This window comes from Vitis riparia, chromosome 14 (assembly GCF_004353265.1).
Source record: "Vitis riparia cultivar Riparia Gloire de Montpellier isolate 1030 chromosome 14, EGFV_Vit.rip_1.0, whole genome shotgun sequence".
In the NCBI taxonomy this organism is placed as follows: domain Eukaryota; kingdom Viridiplantae; phylum Streptophyta; class Magnoliopsida; order Vitales; family Vitaceae; genus Vitis; species Vitis riparia.
Window position 1 is genome coordinate 29,571,438 of NC_048444.1, and position 17,588 is coordinate 29,589,025.

The 17,588-nt window shown below is 38.5% G+C and overlaps 3 protein-coding genes across 3 annotated transcripts; 1 reads left to right on the top strand and 2 right to left on the bottom strand.

Moving 5' to 3' along the window:
* Positions 1-2,064, top strand: LOC117929759 (transcription factor MYB61-like). The gene is made up of 3 exons (XM_034850155.1): positions 1-272; positions 388-517; positions 612-2,064. Exons 1-3 carry the CDS (start codon positions 140-142, stop codon positions 1,666-1,668), a joined length of 1,320 nt encoding a protein of 439 aa, XP_034706046.1. The 5' UTR covers positions 1-139; the 3' UTR covers positions 1,669-2,064.
* Positions 2,065-4,311: 2,247 nt separating this feature from the next.
* LOC117930729 (pectin acetylesterase 12-like) lies at positions 4,312-11,606 on the bottom strand. Its single transcript, XM_034851391.1, has 12 exons — positions 11,056-11,606; positions 10,209-10,291; positions 9,340-9,469; positions 9,154-9,227; positions 7,800-7,886; positions 7,586-7,710; positions 7,406-7,466; positions 6,554-6,607; positions 6,346-6,423; positions 6,090-6,195; positions 5,540-5,685; positions 4,312-4,804 (listed from the first exon to the last, which is right to left on the bottom strand). Exons 1-12 carry the CDS (start codon positions 11,273-11,275, stop codon positions 4,697-4,699), a joined length of 1,272 nt encoding a protein of 423 aa, XP_034707282.1. The 5' UTR covers positions 11,276-11,606; the 3' UTR covers positions 4,312-4,696.
* A 3,110-nt stretch (positions 11,607-14,716) lies between these two features.
* On the bottom strand, positions 14,717-17,095 carry LOC117929544 (protein NRT1/ PTR FAMILY 4.5-like). The gene is made up of 5 exons (XM_034849856.1): positions 17,014-17,095; positions 16,693-16,910; positions 16,168-16,590; positions 15,932-16,056; positions 14,717-15,827 (listed from the first exon to the last, which is right to left on the bottom strand). The coding sequence occupies exons 1-5, from the start codon at positions 17,060-17,062 to the stop codon at positions 14,834-14,836; spliced, it is 1,809 nt and encodes a 602-aa protein (XP_034705747.1). The 5' UTR covers positions 17,063-17,095; the 3' UTR covers positions 14,717-14,833.
* Positions 17,096-17,588: the final 493 nt, after the last annotated feature.

Below are 17,588 nucleotides of genomic sequence, written 5' to 3' on the forward strand. Positions count from 1 at the left end.
TGCCACTTCATTTTCTCAACCTCCAAGTCCACCCCCACCTCCTATATCCATTTCAAAGCTTCTCCTGTTGCTGACAACTCAAAGTTTTCTATACAAACTTTGAGCTTTTCCCCAGTATTGTAAGTGGCCTGCGCTCCACATGGGGAGGCACTCTTGCTGCTACAAGCAGAAGCTGAGGAAAGGCCTGTGGTCTCCCGAGGAAGATGAGAAACTTCTGATGCATATTACCAAGTATGGACATGGGTGTTGGAGCTCCGTCCCTAAACTGGCAGGTACCCATGTATGTTCATCTTTTGGTGTGTCACTGTAAATGCAGAACAGCAACCGTTATTGAGACCAAGTCTCCTGTGTTTTTTTTCCTTTTTCTCTTTCTATCATAATTGGCAGGTTTGCAGAGGTGTGGGAAGAGCTGCAGGCTAAGATGGATTAACTACCTGAGGCCTGATTTGAAGAGGGGAGCATTCTCACAACAGGAAGAGAGCCTGATAATTGAACTCCATGCAGTTCTAGGCAACAGGTACTTTAAATCCTGTCAGCAACCTCCTACAAGAACCCACTTTTAATATAGTAGTTTTCCTGTTGGATTCTGAAGTTTTCTGCTGTTTCATCAGATGGTCGCAGATTGCAGCTCAATTACCGGGAAGAACGGATAATGAAATAAAAAATTTGTGGAACTCCTGCATTAAGAAGAAGCTTAGACAAAAAGGCATCGACCCCAACACTCACAAACCGCTTGTGGAGGCTGAGAACGGACAAGACAAGCTGCCTAATTCCGATAAAAGCAATGAAAAAGCCAATGAACTGAACCTTGTTGAGGCCGAGAATTTAAAGCCACTTTCAACTGCTGCGGAGCAGTATCCAGTTGAAGTTTCTCCCAGTTCCAAGATCAACAGCAGCAGCAATGGAAACAATTTGACACCACCCCAACCCACCCAGGAATTCTTCCTAGATAGATTCGTTACCTCCCATGAAAGCTCCACCACCAGCTGCAGGCCTTCTGGCTTGGTGGGGCATTTCTCTTTTCAGCAGTTGAATTATGGGCCCAATATTGGGCTCTCAGTGAACCCTAATGCCACTCTCTCCTTCAATCCAAACTCCAGGTCTCCTGAGATCATTTCTGAATTCAGTTCTAGTATGACACCCACCATTCTCCCATCCATGTTGAGCACAATTCTCCCCACCCCAACAAGAATTAAGCCTTCCATTAGTCTTCCCTCCAGTAATCCTTCAATAGGCTCTTTTGATGTGAACGGAGTCCAGAACTGGGAAGTCGGCACCTTCAGTAATAATGCCAGCAGCAGCAATGGGAGCAGGAACAGTATTGAACTGCAAAGTAATAGTGCTTTCTTTGAGAACAACTTCTTCTCATTGGGACTGGCAGATTGCGGAAAATCTGATAAAGAAAACCAAATCCATATGTTGGAAGGTGATCCTGAAGACATCAAATGGTCTGAGTATCTCCATACCCCATTTCTATTGGGAACCACACTACAGAACCAAAGCCCTCAACCTATCTATAGTGAGACTAAGCCAGGAATACATTTCACAACAGATGGGTCAAGTACTGGCTGGCATCAGAACCAGCAGGAACAACCCATACAAGCTTCAGCTGACATATATACCAAGGATCTCCAGAGACTTGGTGTGGCTTTTGGACAGATTTGTTAACTTGTATTTAACATGTGGAGCCTCTAATTCAAGGGACGAGAGAATCACGGGGGGTTTTCAGTCCAAGAAGGATTTGGAAAAAACATCTTCTGGTCAGGTGTGTGCTATAGAATTTTCTTATGATTTTGTAAATAGGTCTGATACAAAAGGGCTGAGCTATTTCTTAATGAATATTTGTAATGGAAACAAGCTTCTGTTCATCTTTTTTCATGGGAGTATGGTATGGAATAAGGTTTCTTTTGATGTCTATTCCTCTTCTATGCTTCATTTGTTTCGGATTCATAGGTTGTGATTCTGTCCCTGTAAGCAATCAAAAGGCTTTTGTCTAGAGCTTCTGAGTTTTTTTGCCAGTATCATGGCTTTTGCCTACACAGTAAGAAATTCAAAATCCATGGAGACTGTGACTCTCTGTTGACATATCCAAATCTCTTGGTTTTCTGGAATTCTATTATTTCTTTATCCCTATCTATCTCTTTCTGTATGGATCCTTTTCATAATGAAAAATACATGAAAAATTCCATAAATGCTTTTCTAATGAAAGATTCAAGGAACCATTTTTTCTTAAATGGGTGTCTATCACTGTCTCCTAGGGATGAGATGTTTTTCACTTTTGACAGTCTTTAAGTCACTTCCCCTCCATCCTTAAGACAATAAACTAAAGTTGTCATCAACTCCTGTTTACCTCATCCAAGGGGCCTTGGAATAATGTAGCTTAGCTTATGGGTCCTTCCTCTACGCCCAAACAAGAAAAGTTCTCTCTGAAAAAGAAGAAAAGATCGCAGAGGGCAACAACCCCACAACAAATTGAAGAGAAATTCGCCTGCTAGTCAAGAAGGAATGAAAATGACCCTCTAGCTGAAGGCCATAAATTCCCCCTCGTCTTATAGTTTTCTTGAGGCACTAACATTATCTTAGGTAGGACATGGTAAAGCAAGAAACTTCCAATTCAGTTCATGGAAATTATTAATTAGGAGGTGACAAAAATCATCCATGGATACCCTGTGCCACGTCTCTAGTATTTCTACCACTTCTATGCAGAATGAGGGGGGGTCCTAGCCATGGCGGGCGCTCCATCATAAAGAGAAATGCCTTGGATAAAAGTCACATAAGGGGTGGTCCCCTAACTCATTAAGGTAGTTCATTTCAAAGAAGCGTCACGCCCATTAGTCACCAGTGAGTCTCCTGAGCTGGCGTATTAACAATTTAACATTATCATCAGCTTGGTTACTCTCTCCCTGATTCAACCCTTCAGTCTGATCAGCTGCAGGCTTTCTTCTGCAGATTTCACCAAGTGGGTCTCTCTTATTACCCATACAAAAACCCCATGACATGAAGGTTAGGAATCAATTAGGAAAGAAAACATAAATTTTTTCATACTAGGATGGAGCGGCCGCTGAGGCACACATGGTGGGTCATAACTCACAAAGGGGTCTCTCTCACACGCAGCGGCGGGCATATTCGTGTGAATCCATGTGCACACATATTAAAGAAACAGGAAAAAAGTAATATCCTGCCTCCATGGAATATGTACAAGTGTCTTCTTTCCTCGCCGGCATGGGGTGTGCATATTAAATACACATATAGCCATGAACACATGTGAAGCAAATAATTGGGTCTTTTTTTGTTCAGGCCCTACAATCTTTAGTGAAGAAGAAAACAAAAGACAATTGAATTGCAATGACACATTCAGGATGGATGATGAGATGTCAACAATTAATGTTAGATTCAAAATTTCGATGGCAGGGGGGGAAGAGAAATTATTGAAGATTCATTGATGGTTATCTGATGGGATCCATGATCATGAAGGTGGGAACACAGGCGGAGGAGCAAGGGTTGATTTGAGCTTGAGGTGTCAAAAACAATATGCCTTCCCATCAAAACACTGTAGGAGACAAATGGGAAAAAGTGGGGCTTGCCAAAATTTTAAGTTCTGGTCACAACTCACAAGCATGAATTGATAGGATTTAAGTAATGGGAAAGAGTAACATGACTTTAAAAGTATGGCGGTTAATGAAAATTATAAGATTCCGCCATGCCTCCTACCTAACCTACGCCAATAATTTAACATAGTTTTCTCAACTTCATGTACAGCTACTAATATAGTCTTCAAATCTCATAATTAATGTGATTTTCAGACAAAGAAATCAAAAGGAGAAGCGGATGAGATCTTATGAAATGGATAGAAAAATGATGGTCTCAACTTTCATCACCCTTGCAACTCAACTCAAAATCAACTTTTCTTGGCCTCTCCCAGCCAAATACAGGCTTTTAGATGATGGTGCCAGGAACATGCAGGGCTTCAGACCACCATGTATTACTGCTCTACATGTCCACTGTCATGGTGGAGAATGAAACTAGCCAAGAATCCATGGTCTAAGTTAAAACGTGCATAATCTTGAGAATAAATCAAATGAATTAGTTTGTAACGATGTTTGCCAGAACAAAGGGAAAGGAGAGTATTTTCCATTCATACTCTACGTCCTCGTCTAGAATAACATCTGTGAACATTTTGACTGCCAGGCTCTGAAGCATTCTCATGGTCATCTGAGCATGTTGAAATGATTCATGATTCAACTAGAGATGAGCATGGCATGCCAAATGAGTTTTCTTTATGTAGTAACTGTCAAAATGATACACTGCATCTTCATCTAATTCAGAACTTAGTCTAATCAAATAAGGTTATAGTATATAATCCACAAGATGTTACAACTCAGTGAAGGGCCTTGACAGCAGTCCAAGTATGGGTAGGAGAATTTGCATAGGGCCATCGACAACTCAACTCAATGGCCAGCTACAACAAGAGAACAATGAAGATAAAATAAAATTGAAAACATGTTGCAGGTTCAAGAGATTGGAACAACAATACATAAGGCTTGCTGACTGTAAAATTGCACATCTCAGCAACCTTCATTTTTATTGTCTTCTATAAATTTTCTTTGAATTGCATTGTTTCTTTCAATAGCAATTGAGAAGATATGAATTACTCGATAGGATGACCATGTAAAATGATGAAATTGATCAAAATGGCTCATCGGAATACTAGATTGTGGCAAGTCTTGTCACAAGGGTAGGGGCAGTCGATGGCTTTAATGCCAGATCGGTCAAAGTACCAGTCTCCAACAGCTAAAGCAATCCCCTGCATATCATCAATTGAACAAATTCAGTATTTAAAACCTTTTTTTACAAAAACAATACACCTATCAAATAACAACACAAATCACAAGTCCTGCAATCTAACCAAGTAACAGCAAACATAGCCGCACTAGGATGACCTTGATTCATGGTAAAGACTAGTCAAATTAAAAAAGCACTTGGTTGAGACCTATAACATAGTGATCAGGTTTTTACTTATCTGACTTTCTTTAAAATCAAGATATAATATGGAAAATAACTAGATCAATGACAAAGAAAATAAACATCCAAGATATCATTATGTAAAGTAATAATTATCAGTTGTTGACCTCTTATTGAAACCATATTGCATTTCCCTTTTGCTTCTCGAGGCTTCTAACTTCATCTCTGGGTCATCTTCAATCTTCATTTTGTTACTTCTTGTTTTTTTAAGTGTGTTGATTTCCTCTTAATAAATGATCACATAGTCATAAAGTAATTAAGTTCTAGAATAGAAGAAAGCCAGACATTTTCCTCAAATTTTCTTCATAGCAAATCTCCAATCATAAATTCAGACAGCCTTGTGTTTCATTCAACTCATAATGTAGATTGCGTGGAATGGTCTCATGGGATGTCTAGAATGGACTTTCAGTCATAGGGGTCTCTATAAGCATATGCAAAGGCTCAACAAATATAAAGAAATCTGTAAGAAGATTTGGATAATAATCCAATCCATTTTGTTTAGTCAAATAAGGCATACCTTGTTTTTAATAATGGGAGAATTATCAGCAAACCACGTATCCTGCCTCTCTGTCTGGCAGTGAGCAAAACATGAATTTATGAATAACCCGTTTTGTTTAGACATTGAGAAGCCTTTTATTGCATTCAGCATTTGATTCCTGAATCCTGTTCCAAAGAATTAGGAAATACTTCAATAAAGAGATTAAATTATAATGTCATTATGTGGCCAATATGAACATAGAGCTTCAATAAAGAGATTATATTATCTTGTCATAATGTGGCCAATATGAACATAGAGCTTTATAGATAATTTGTCATAAATCACTTGATGCTATTTAACTCAACTGGCCTTCAGTTTGTGATTCAAAAGTTTGAGATAGTTGGAAGATGCCTTTGTGTATAGTTTTTGTATAGTGGGGTGTCTAGTCTTACTTTGATCAGAATCTGTATTTTTGAGGAAAGGACCTCTCATCCTTCTCTTATACCTTTATTATTATTAATATATATATATTTTGTTTCTGATCAAAAAATAAATAAAAAATAAAAAATTTTGTCATAAATGAAATCACCTTGCAGGAATTGAATTTGTGATGGAGAACACTGGGCATGGTTCTTTTTGCATTCATTCCAATAGCCATGGGGATCAGCTGATGGTGGAGCTAAACTGGCCTGGACCTGATTTTGATTGGGGAAAAGATCTTAATTCAGATGGGTTGTCATCCAAGTGCTTCAAATGCCATTCACAGTGCAAGTCACTGCCACTGTTGTATCTTGATGCACTGAAGGTGGATAAGAATTTAGCACTGATGGAATGAAAATCCTTACCTGCCATGAATCATAGGCTGCATTGAGAAGAAATAGCGGGGTTTTGATATTGGATATCACATTCTGTGGGAAGAAGCACTGAAAAGGAGAAAAATATTGAGAAAGGAACAAGGTCAGTTTGACAGCTAATGCCATGACATAATTTCCTATTACTCCAATCCATTAAAATCATGTATTTGCCTGAGAGAAATTGAGGAAAAAGGATTACCGAGGTTGGATCAAGACGATTCAAACAAAAAGATGGCAGGTTCCTTTGCACCCCCTGCAATTATTAAACAAACATGAGTTCCGTGATGCATAACTTGGTCAAATAGCATATTAAGTATTGAATGTCTCAAAGGCTTACACTACTATATTGCTTGACAGACGGATCTAAATTTTTTGTCTAAAGCACTGCCTTAGCTTTTATTTATTTATTTGTTGCAATTCATCATTTTTTTTAGTTAATATGTTGGAGTTGAACCATCAGCTATCCCTCATCCTTTATTGATCTCAGTTGGTTGTTTTTCTAGCCAATTCAAGTATTAGGTGGATTCAGATCCATTAAAATTTAAAGGATGAAAGGATTTCTTGCCCAAATGTTATTCATCAATGCGTCTTATAGACCAAGGAAATTCTAAATCAGCCATTCCAGTAACTGTAGAAAAAATCTGGCTCTGGAATTCTTAATGAGGTACTGCAACCGATTTTGATAATTGAAAATATTGTGATAATGAAAATGAAAACAATTTCTCCCACAATTCTTCATAGAGCTTGAGCCTCACTTGCACTTTGGGTTTCAAATCTCTTCCAGATTTCTTAATTAAGTGTGATATATACATGGCTTTAAACTGAGGTGAACTCAATGAACTTCCACAAATTAAACTCACCTCTACTATCAAGTTTTTTTTATTAAATTTCAAGAATTGATCTTTTGGTTTCAAAGTTTGACAAATGACTTCTTCCATGGATGACTCACCCAAAGGTTAACCCAGCTGAAGATTAGAAACATTCTATATAAGCAAGAGATAATGGATTTCCATAATGGAAGGGCTCCAAAAATTTAAGATCATTACACTACCTGCAAGTTAACTACACCACTGAAGAGATTCCTAAGGGTACGCCCACCGGATACATCAATCCTACAATTCCAAAGAGAGGCATCATTAAATATTAAGTAGTAGCAACAAAGCTGAGGAACAAGTACATGTACAATTAGAACAGAGGATAGTAAGATCATCCAATACTATTTGGCACTCACGAATCAAGGAATAATCCAGCATCACTCAGGCACTTCACTTTAGTATTTCTTGGAAAAAAGCCTCGAAACTCATCACAGTGTAAAATAGCTGCCAGACCTCCAGCAGAGCACCCAGAAAGAAGAGCCTGAAACACAAAAAATTCACATGATGTAATAAGAAGAATTACTACGGGGAAAAGAAGAGAAAGAACAAAAAACATTACAGACATCAAACCTGGTTGGCATAGCGCATTCCCTTGGACATTAAATCTTCTATAGCAGCTGACCATATACGCTGTCCTCTGAAATTCAGTTGTGCAGCCTAAAATCACATAAATATATCAGCAGAAATCAAGTTATATAGATGAGCATTTGACCTAATCCCTGGAATGGAGTAGCTATTGATATTTTGTTTGACAATTAACACCATTCTTCTTCTCCTCCCTGTCTTCCACTCTTTTATCGCATAACATGCATTACTTCTGGTGACATCACCATCACTAGGAGAGATGGAAATCATGGACAAAGGTTAAGAAGGTTATTGGATTTTGTTCTGTCCAAGGTGAGCACCCAGACTTCTGAACAATTTTGCTTGACTTAGGCAGTAGCATGCCTGCACAAGCCTTGATTAGGCACTCACCTGGTTACAATTAGCCAAGTAAGCATACTGTACATGGGAAAGCTTTTAAGCATGATATATTATACAACTGTGGCTGGCAAATAGCAACAAAATTAGGAGCCTTAGATAGATCCTAAAAGAGCAACCCAACTCAACTCAACTCAGCTCAACCAAGCCTTAGCTACCATGGGGTTCCACCTAAAGAGAAGGATCAGGAATGATGGAGATGATCAGACAATTTAAGATATCTAATTTAAATCAGTTGCTTGAGCAATTGGATCTTTCTTTTCTATTTCTATTTTTTGGGAGAAATATGCAGAAAAAATCTTAGAAAAATGAGGTTCAAACAGTTTTTAAGTGTCTTTGAGCCCCTTCACCACATGCCTGAAACCAGAAAAGTAAACACTTGAGCAGTATAAGTTGGCACATGACACATGGACAGAGGTACATGACCATACACCTAAATTTGCATTTTGCAAGCTCAGTTCAGCTAAGTGAGCAACCTGATGTATTGTTTAGGCTACCCTATGTATTTCAACCACAAGAAAATAACCACCACTTAGCTAGAAGAGCATTCTCATTTCAGCTTCAAAGTATTTTGACAACACTAAGGAATTAACTTAGCACAACCTTGTCTAGTCATCTAAAAATACCTCAAAACAATCCATTTCACATTGCACAAGACCCTAAAATTTGTAATTTTATCAATGTGTCAGCCTCAGAACTGCACTTTTTTGCTTCCATAATAATCTTGATTATGACACATAAAAGAAAATTAACAATTTCTATTACGTGATGTTTCGTAGTCAAGAATTTTGTACAAACTAGGTACACTTATTTTCCCAGGAAGACCGGGATAAATGGAAGATGTGGGATCTCAGAAGTAACAACTATTTTGGTTGGAATGTCAGTTGTAAGATAATATTAATCTGTTATGGGAAACAGTACATGGAAAACTTTTACCACCAACCTGATTTTGGCTGTCACCGGTAAAAGAGGCACCATCACAATAACGAAGCTTTACTCTATTCCAGTTGAAAAAATCTGCACATGGAATTAGAAACTTTTCATGACAGAAAAATCTGGAGAAACTAAAAATGGAGAATATCATCAGTTGATTTGTCTTGACAAGTCAACATAAAGTTTGAGAAGAAACCAGGATTTTCTTCAGGATTATTGCTCAGAATTCCGGTAAATGGGATCTGCTTTTCCATATATATTGATGATCCTCTCCTAGTTTTCTTGCGGTAAACACAAGTTCTAATGCTATTACACCATCCTCCCCCCTGCCAAAGAATGTTTGCCAAGGTAAATGCAATATCAGTATTGTTGAAAAGATCTTTGATAAAGAAACAGCCAACCTGTTATCCAGGACTTGCCAAAAAAAAGCAATAATGAAAAGGAAATGGAACATTCTTATAATTTTGGAGATTGTAGAAAAGGCTCAATGAAGCATTCCTAGCTATACTTCTAAGGCGACAAAAACAGCTGACCCAAAGGTGATAATAATGGTACAATATAGTCCTCGTAACCCTGGTAGCATAGTGTTTAAACCTGTTGTACCAATAAATTTTTTCAACAAATTCCTAGAGATTTTTGTTTCATTTGATATCAACTTATCATATATTAGATGCTTGGCCAGAAGATATGCTATTATATTTGCATGCATACATAATATGTCATGAATAAGGGGTATATGGTCAGTTTACTTTTGGGAGATTTCTCAACAAAAACAGGTTCCTTCACATTGGAGATGTCAGAATTTATTTTCAATGAAGTAGGGATTATTTGGAACCATTTTCTGGGATTAAAGATTTGAACACAAATGTTATGAAACTGGGAAAGTTTAGTTTGATAGCTGCTCTTATATTAGCTAAATGATATTTTACATATCTGGAGACCCAGAAAGAGAGGCACAGGGAGGCGTATAAAATTTTGAACTTTTGCAAGAAAACATAAAGTGTAAAGCAGCATTTATATATTGAAAATTATAAAGTTCCATTGTTCTAACTCTGCTTCACAAACCTCCAATTGAATGAGCCAACTGTTTGCCCCTGACCCATATCCACGATGCAAATGATACCCCGGTAATGTTCCATCTAAACAAACTGCAACGATTTACGATACAAGGAGATGTATTAATGCCAAAAGGAATCCAGATTTCATGATTCTGAGTACTAAGCATCTCAGGTCACTGCTATTAAAATTGAGGAAAAGATAAACAAGTACAAGTTTAGAAATGAAAGATTGCGAATACAAGGGATTAGCCTTTAAAGAACTAAATTGATATGAAAGAGGGGATTGCGATTCGCTGGAGGAGCAAACAGATGAGAAAGATGAGAGAATGTGTGACTACTGTCAATATTCCTCAAATAAACAAAAGGAGAGGTGGGAAAATGTAGACTAACATAATCTACCATCACTATAATAGAAGCAAAACTACTAGCAGCATAGTGATAGTTGATAAATAACACAGACAAGAGAAGAGACGAAAAAGGAAAAGAAAATCTCAGCCAGACCAGTGTACTCATTGGAAAAGATCATTGCAAGAGAGGGAGTTGAATCAAAAGAGGAAGTAATAGATCAAAATGTTAGCAGAAAAAATCACAGGAAAAGAATGGAAAAAAAAAAAAAAAGAGCTGCTTTTGGTAAAATGAAAAATTAGTTAAAATAAATAAAAAATTTGAAAAAAAAATTCTGAATCAAGATCCCACCAACCTGAAGCAATCTCATTGGAGGAATGGTAGGGCAATGATGGAATAATCTAATATTTTCACACGGCAATTTTTTTTTTCCTTTAAAAAAAAAAAAAATACAAGCTACAGCTACATCAAGCAGCAAAGATATGAGAAGAAGAGTTTGAAAAAAGTACCTGCCCCTTTCGCAGCAGCCGCGTGAATAAGGGTTAAGCCTACCATCATAGGCCTGCTAGCAGCAGAGACTCCATAAGAGTCTGAGAATGAGAGCTCTGTGACATTCAAATCATCAAGACCATGTACCCAACTCCCATTTTCTTCAAACTCAAAACCATAAACCCATTTGCTAAAAACAAGTCCAACAATGGCCACGACCACACCCACTACCTTCACCATTGCTCTGCTCCTCCCTCTTTCCCTCTCTCAATCACCCAAATCTTGAAAAGAACAAGGCCGTTTAGAAGGCCCAAGTTTTGGATTTAACTATATAATTTCCACGGACTGCTGCATTGAATGATTTTTCATCCTAAACAAGTATAAATGAGACTAAAAAGAAGAAAGATTTACTATAAAATCTCCCTCTTTTATTCCACTTGCTTTACTTAGAGCAGAAATCACGAGGCAGGCAAGCAACTATGATACTGTGTAAATAAATGTAGAGAGAGAGAGAGCGAGAGAGAGAGAGTGTGTGAGAGACACCACACTGCAAAAGCAAATAGTATTGTAATATAGTAATAGTGTTCCCGGGTTGAGGCAGGCAAGCAACTATGATACTGTGTAAATAAATGTAGAGAGAGAGAGAGCGAGAGAGAGAGAGAGCGAGAGAGAGAGTGTGTGAGAGACACCACACTGCAAAAGCAAATAGTATTGTAATATAGTAATAGTGTTCCCGGGTTCTCCTGCTAGATTGTTATTACTTACTAGCTCAGCGGTGGCATCAGCCATTGCACGTTAGGAATCTTTTTGGACCCACACCCACACCCGTACCTCAACGCACCGTGTGATTTTTTGAAGTCCAAGACAGATGGCTCTATCAAGTGTGAATTGGGTATGTTGATTTTGGCTAGATTTTCTTTGTGGGGGAGCAACGCATGGTTTTGGAGGTTTACAGCTGTGATGAATCGGTGCCCATAGGATAGTGAGATACTCTGATACATCATCAGATCTCTTTCTCTCCATTCACTTCAACAAAATGTGACGCGTGTAATGGTCTATACTGTGGTCCTGCTTAGTCTATTTCCACTTCCACGTCCCAGTCTCCGTTTCTGCTTTCCCTTTTCGGTAATTGAATATCTTACATTTGGAGTTAAACACCTCTCTAATTGAATAATGGAGCTGTCAAGTTTGAAGGCAGCCCCTCAATCACACGTAAAATGGAAACCATTTAAGGCAAAAGGGTTGGGCATTTTGGGATTCCACCATGGTCCCTGCCGACACATTTGCGAAAGCAAAGGGCCAAGTATCTTTGGCTTGAGGGGGGTTCGGTTTACTTTATTACTTTCCCAACTCTCACAAGCAAGGTTTGGAATGTTCGAAATGAACAAACCCCTTGCCCACCATTTGGGCTTTCAACTTTGACGCCCACCCCTTGAACCACTTCCTTTTCCTTCACTCCAACCCCCATACTCAAATGTATTTAAGTACAGACGATTCAGTCGTAGATGGATGGATAAACGACAACCCATGATTGTACATACTTGTTTTGGAATTGCATGCATGGGATGGGAGGTTGGGGCAAGTGGGACATAAATTAAACAAGATCATAGCTGATCATCACCCACCTTTCTTTTTTCTTTTTTCTTTGTTCTTTGTACTTTTTCTGTGGTAAATCACTCATATTAATTTGATCCATCTTTTCGGTGAGGAAAGCACTTGATGTTCCTCATGTGAAGAGGTTGATGTAGGACAGCCAAATGATGAAGGCGGTGCATCTATGTTATGAATAGGTTTCTCCTCCCCATTTTCAAACTGGGTTGAGTCTTGTGACCTCTGAGCTAAAGAGTAACTAATTGGATATGATTATAGTTTTTGAAAATTTATGAAATCAACAACGTCAAAAGGCTACTTGAGTCAAATTAATAATTCATGATTCCATGTTATTACGGGACCGGAGACAACATTTAATGGTGAACCCAAAATTTAATCATGACAATTAATGAAAAGGAGAGCTTGCACATGAGAGGTTGGTCCCATAATCACATGCAACTTTTTGGGGCTTGTTGGCACAGCCCACCAACCGCTGTCAAGCACAAGAAGCAAGCCCCGGTATTTATTTAACACATTAATTTGTTATTAAACATCTAATGATGGGTTAAAAAAATATGCTGATATTTTTTTTCTTTCTTTTGAGGTTAATCTAGAACTGTCGGTGCGTCCTCATGTCGGATTCCTCTCTTAATTGCAACTATGTTTTGTTGGGTTATGGGGAAAACATGCAGTAACTAAAACAAATTAAGAGGTGAGTTGGAGCATTTAAATACTTGGGTTTGAATGGTAGTTGATGATTCCATAGTTTTTTTTTAGTCGTTTTCCTACACATTTTTAATGGCCACCAATAAGAGCATTGAAGAAGAAGGGAAGAAGTAGAAAACAAAGAGAAATTAAATAGAAAGAAAAAGAGATACGGAAAGAGCACCCACCTTGATATTTTCCTTCCATATTGATAACAAAATAAAAGCATGGGAAATGCAAATTAGAGCAGGACAATTGATACAATCCAACATTTCTCTTTCAATCTCCACCAATTGCTCCTCTCCGTTTTACCACAATTATCACATCATGGAAAGGGAATGATTAGTGTTGCTTCGTTTTGTTCTTGTTGCTGATATGTGGTTGATATGAAGGCTGGGAACCATATCCATCCTTTCTGGATTGATTGAATCCTGGAATTATCCTAATGAGGCTAGACATATGACACCATCAATTAAATTAGTTTATGAAGCCTGATGATCAATACTCAAAAATATAGTTTTAATCAATTTGTTTGTAGCTATATTTACAAATTTTGAGAATCTCAAAATTTAATTTTAATTTGTCATGGTTTATTTGTTTCCACTTGTATAGGGAATCATATATTGGTTAAGAAACTTCTATAATTAAGGAGTTCATATATATATGTATAGAGCTATGGGCTTTTTTGGGATATATCAATTAACCCTTAGCGGATGAATGGATATCTTAATGTGAGAGTTTGTTTGATTTTGATATTATTTGTAACTGTCCGCTCTCAACTATATGAAATTAAGAGGAGTTCATGTATGTATAATAAAATGAATCACAACTTTTATAATTAGAAAATTTTCTTAATTGAGTTGTATTGAACATAAGAAATGATCAGTTGTAGGATTTTGGTTGCTCGGGAAGACATAGCTCTTTACACAACTTCTGTCCATTTGACCAGCATCCTTTGAGTTAATTTTGAGGGAGATTTTCATCCTGGGGTTTAAAGTTGGGCTGGCCTGAACACTGCCTCGTATCAGGTAACCATAATGATCACTTGAGTGCATGCTAGCCCGTGGCAGACTCAAACTGAGGTTGGGCTAGTGTGAGATATACCGTTAATTAGGTTGTGGCTCAGAATGGGCTGGAACTCATCAGCTTGGGCTCATCCAACCTAGCCCTCTCTAGCCACGGTCTCAAAACCTCCTGAAAGTAGAATATCAAAATGGCACTGGGTCTTCCAAATGAAAGCAAACAGAAAAATCTTCACGCTAGAAAACATAACAAATCTATTGCAAGGCTGTAGCTGCTTACTTCATACTTAAGCTTTTAAAATTTTATTACATCTATGGGAATTGAAATAGTAGACGTCCAAATGTTGTGAAATGTGGCTTTTTAATTCTAGGCATCATAACACATTCCCTTCTCACTGATAATGCTTCTCAAAGAGCTAACAAACAAAAACACCAATATGTATATATGGAGAGAGAACGATCCATGCATACAATTAAGTACTTAGCAGCCAGTGTGAGCATCTGACTTTTTTGATTCAGAGGCTGGGTTTAACAATTTGCCACCATCTTCTTTAGCATCCTCTGTGTGTTCAGCAGAAGCTGCCCCGTTTGTTATAGCTCCAATATTATCTTGAGTGCTTTCTTTCCTGAACACAGGAGGAGCACTCAAAGCCTTTAGCTTTAGCTCAGTATCGGGATGATCTTCTGCTTTGTACTTGTACCACGAAGCCCAGTATAGATAGTTTACAAAGTTGATGCAGCTCAGGATGGCTAAGAAATAGTAGAAGAGATTCAGGTTGTTCTTATTGATAAACGATCCATGTAACCATCCCTGCTTGCTTGGAGCTATTCTCTTGGTTACAGAGTTAATGATATCAACAAAGATAGTACTCAGGAAGTAGCCAAAAGACAGTGACACCCATGTAAAGGAAGTAGACAGTGATCGCATGCCTTTGGGTGCTTCCTTATAGAAAAACTCCAACAGTCCCACAAGAGTAAACATGTCTGCAATCCCAAAAATTCCATACTGAAAGGAGAGCCAAAACAGACTTATATTCCTGGGTGGGATTTCAAGGGCCTTGTTCCTTCTCTTCACTTCCACAAGGCCTGCTACAGCCATGGAAATGGCTGAGAGAACTAGCCCAATTCCAACTCTTTGAAGTTGTGTGATCCCTGCTGGATGGCCAGTGATCTTACGCGCAAAAGGAACAAAAACGAACTCATAGATTGGAATGAGAATGGACATGAAAACTAGAGGGATTATAGGGATTGATGATGCAGGAACCTCAAAAGAGCCAAGAAAGCGATCCATTTCATTTCCTTGACGTACTGAAAATGTTTGGAGTTGTGCTAAACATGTGTTCATTATGATCGTGCTGAATAAAATAGGCAACATTCTTGTTAGGATCTTGACTTCTTCTACTTGGGTCACTGTGCAAACTTCCCATGGCCTTGGCTCTGAGTCTTTGCCAAGAATAGCAGCTTTGTCTAGACACCTGCTTCAACAAATTGGAACAATACATTCATGTCTTTTATCTTACTCTTCAAAAAAAAAAAAAAAAAAAAATCCATTATGTACTATGGATATGAAGAATATCACCTAAATTGGTCAGTGTGTGCAAGTTTTGGGTCAGTAAAATCTGTTACTTGATCATTGATCTCATAAAGTTCACCAGGACACTCTGGTGGTGACAAACTTCGATTTTTAATTGCCACAACTATAACCTGCGTCAAAAACCAACAAAATGAACTCTTTTAAATGCTACAAGGCATAACGCTGAGTGTGGACATGTTATTTTCCGGGTGTAAGAGAGAGAGAGAGAGAGAGAGAACGACCTGCACAGTCCTTATGATGGGGCTCTGTCCATGGGGTTGGATGCGGTAGAAACGCCTCCCAAGGGCAAGAACAATAAAACCAATGAAGGCAGTTACCAGTGATATGAAAAAACCCCAGTACCATGCCACTGTTGAGCTAACCCACACGATCACTGTTACTCCCACTGACGCTCCAACAGTGGCGCTGAGTATGACCCAGTTGAAAAAGCTGGCGAGAGCTTCCGCTTCATTTGGATCCTTCTGGTTGAATTGGTCAGCACCCAGTGCAGGAAGAGCTCCTCTAACTCCACCAGAACCCAACGCATACAAACACAGCGAAACGTAAAGCATGACTGCTGTACCTCCTTCAACACAACTTGGCTTGCCACAATCAGCCGGATGCAGCTTGTTCGAGTAAGCTTGGATCGTCATCAGCATCAAACCCTGCAAACGCAACATGACTCCACTATGACCTAGATTATTTAAATGAAAGGAACACTTGTGTGTGAGCCCATGTGGTAGGGATTGGAAGTAAGTAATCTTTACCAGTAATTCAATTGTTCCAAAAATAAGACAAGTATTAAGTCTGCTCAAGAGCGTGTCTGAAACGAAGCCCCCGACCAGGGACAGCAGGAAAGTTGCACCCATGAAGTTTGTAAGAGTGTTAGCAGCACCACTCAAATCAAAATGCATCAACCCATAGAAGTACGAGAACAAGCTAACCATGTTTGCTACGAAACCCATGTTCTCTAGTGAATTCAAGACTGTACAACAAATTATAGAGAAATAAAATATACATTTGAACTCAATATCAAGAACAGCATATTAAAAAAGGATCAACTTATTGGATTAATGTAGTTAGCATACTGTAAATGAACATGGAAGCTCTGAATCCGCCTTTTCCGTTATTAGCCATTTCGGAAAGGGACTTGTAGCCTGCCTTGGTAGCTTCCTGACCTCCCTGTGTGAAGAAAGTATATATGCATATGAGAGAACCAGATGATGAATATGATGATGAAGTCCACAATGAAAATGGCTTGAGAGAACTTACCATGGTGGAGAGTTGAGAGCTGGTTTAGGTGAGGGCACTTAGGAGAGACGCTTACGCAGACGTGAGACTTCAACATATATCACGTAGAACCCTAGTTTATAACGGTGAATGGCATAATATCCATCGCCCCATCTCATTATCCATTTTGTTGTCTCTCGCGTGAAAATTCAGCTGGCATCTATACATGTAGACATTTTACTCTGTGTTTGATTATGGCCCATGAGCTCAAGCCATGAGGTTTGTTTGATGGGGACTCAAGGCATCTTACTTATCGTTGTTAGTGACTATTTTACAAGTGTTTGGCTGCCTATTAATCCTGTCTACGGTCCTACAAGGCACCAGCTAGAACTAACTAATTAGTTGCTCTCTTTGAAGAATGAAAAGTGAAATT

What these genes read in the sequence shown, in the direction of transcription:
- LOC117929759 (XM_034850155.1), top strand. Translation starts at nt 140, where the DNA reads ATGGGGAGGCACTCTTGCTGCTACAAGCAGAAGCTGAGGAAAGGCCTG. An exon ending in CTCCGTCCCTAAACTGGCAG is followed by an intron (nt 273 to 387) that starts GTACCCATGTAT and finishes CATAATTGGCAG; the next exon opens with GTTTGCAGAGGTGTGGGAAG. An exon ending in CATGCAGTTCTAGGCAACAG is followed by an intron (nt 518 to 611) that starts GTACTTTAAATC and finishes CTGTTTCATCAG; the next exon opens with ATGGTCGCAGATTGCAGCTC.
- LOC117930729 (XM_034851391.1), bottom strand. Translation starts at nt 11,275, where the DNA reads ATGGTGAAGGTAGTGGGTGTGGTCGTGGCCATTGTTGGACTTGTTTTT. An exon ending in CCGGTGACAGCCAAAATCAG is followed by an intron (nt 7,887 to 9,153) that starts GTTGGTGGTAAA and finishes ATGTGATTTTAG; the next exon opens with GCTGCACAACTGAATTTCAG. An exon ending in GTGGTGTAGTTAACTTGCAG is followed by an intron (nt 6,608 to 7,405) that starts GTAGTGTAATGA and finishes TAATAATTGCAG; the next exon opens with GGGGTGCAAAGGAACCTGCC.
- LOC117929544 (XM_034849856.1), bottom strand. Translation starts at nt 17,062, where the DNA reads ATGGCTAATAACGGAAAAGGCGGATTCAGAGCTTCCATGTTCATTTAC. An exon ending in CCATCATAAGGACTGTGCAG is followed by an intron (nt 16,057 to 16,167) that starts GTCGTTCTCTCT and finishes TTTTTGACGCAG; the next exon opens with GTTATAGTTGTGGCAATTAA. An exon ending in GCACACACTGACCAATTTAG is followed by an intron (nt 15,828 to 15,931) that starts GTGATATTCTTC and finishes TTGTTGAAGCAG; the next exon opens with GTGTCTAGACAAAGCTGCTA.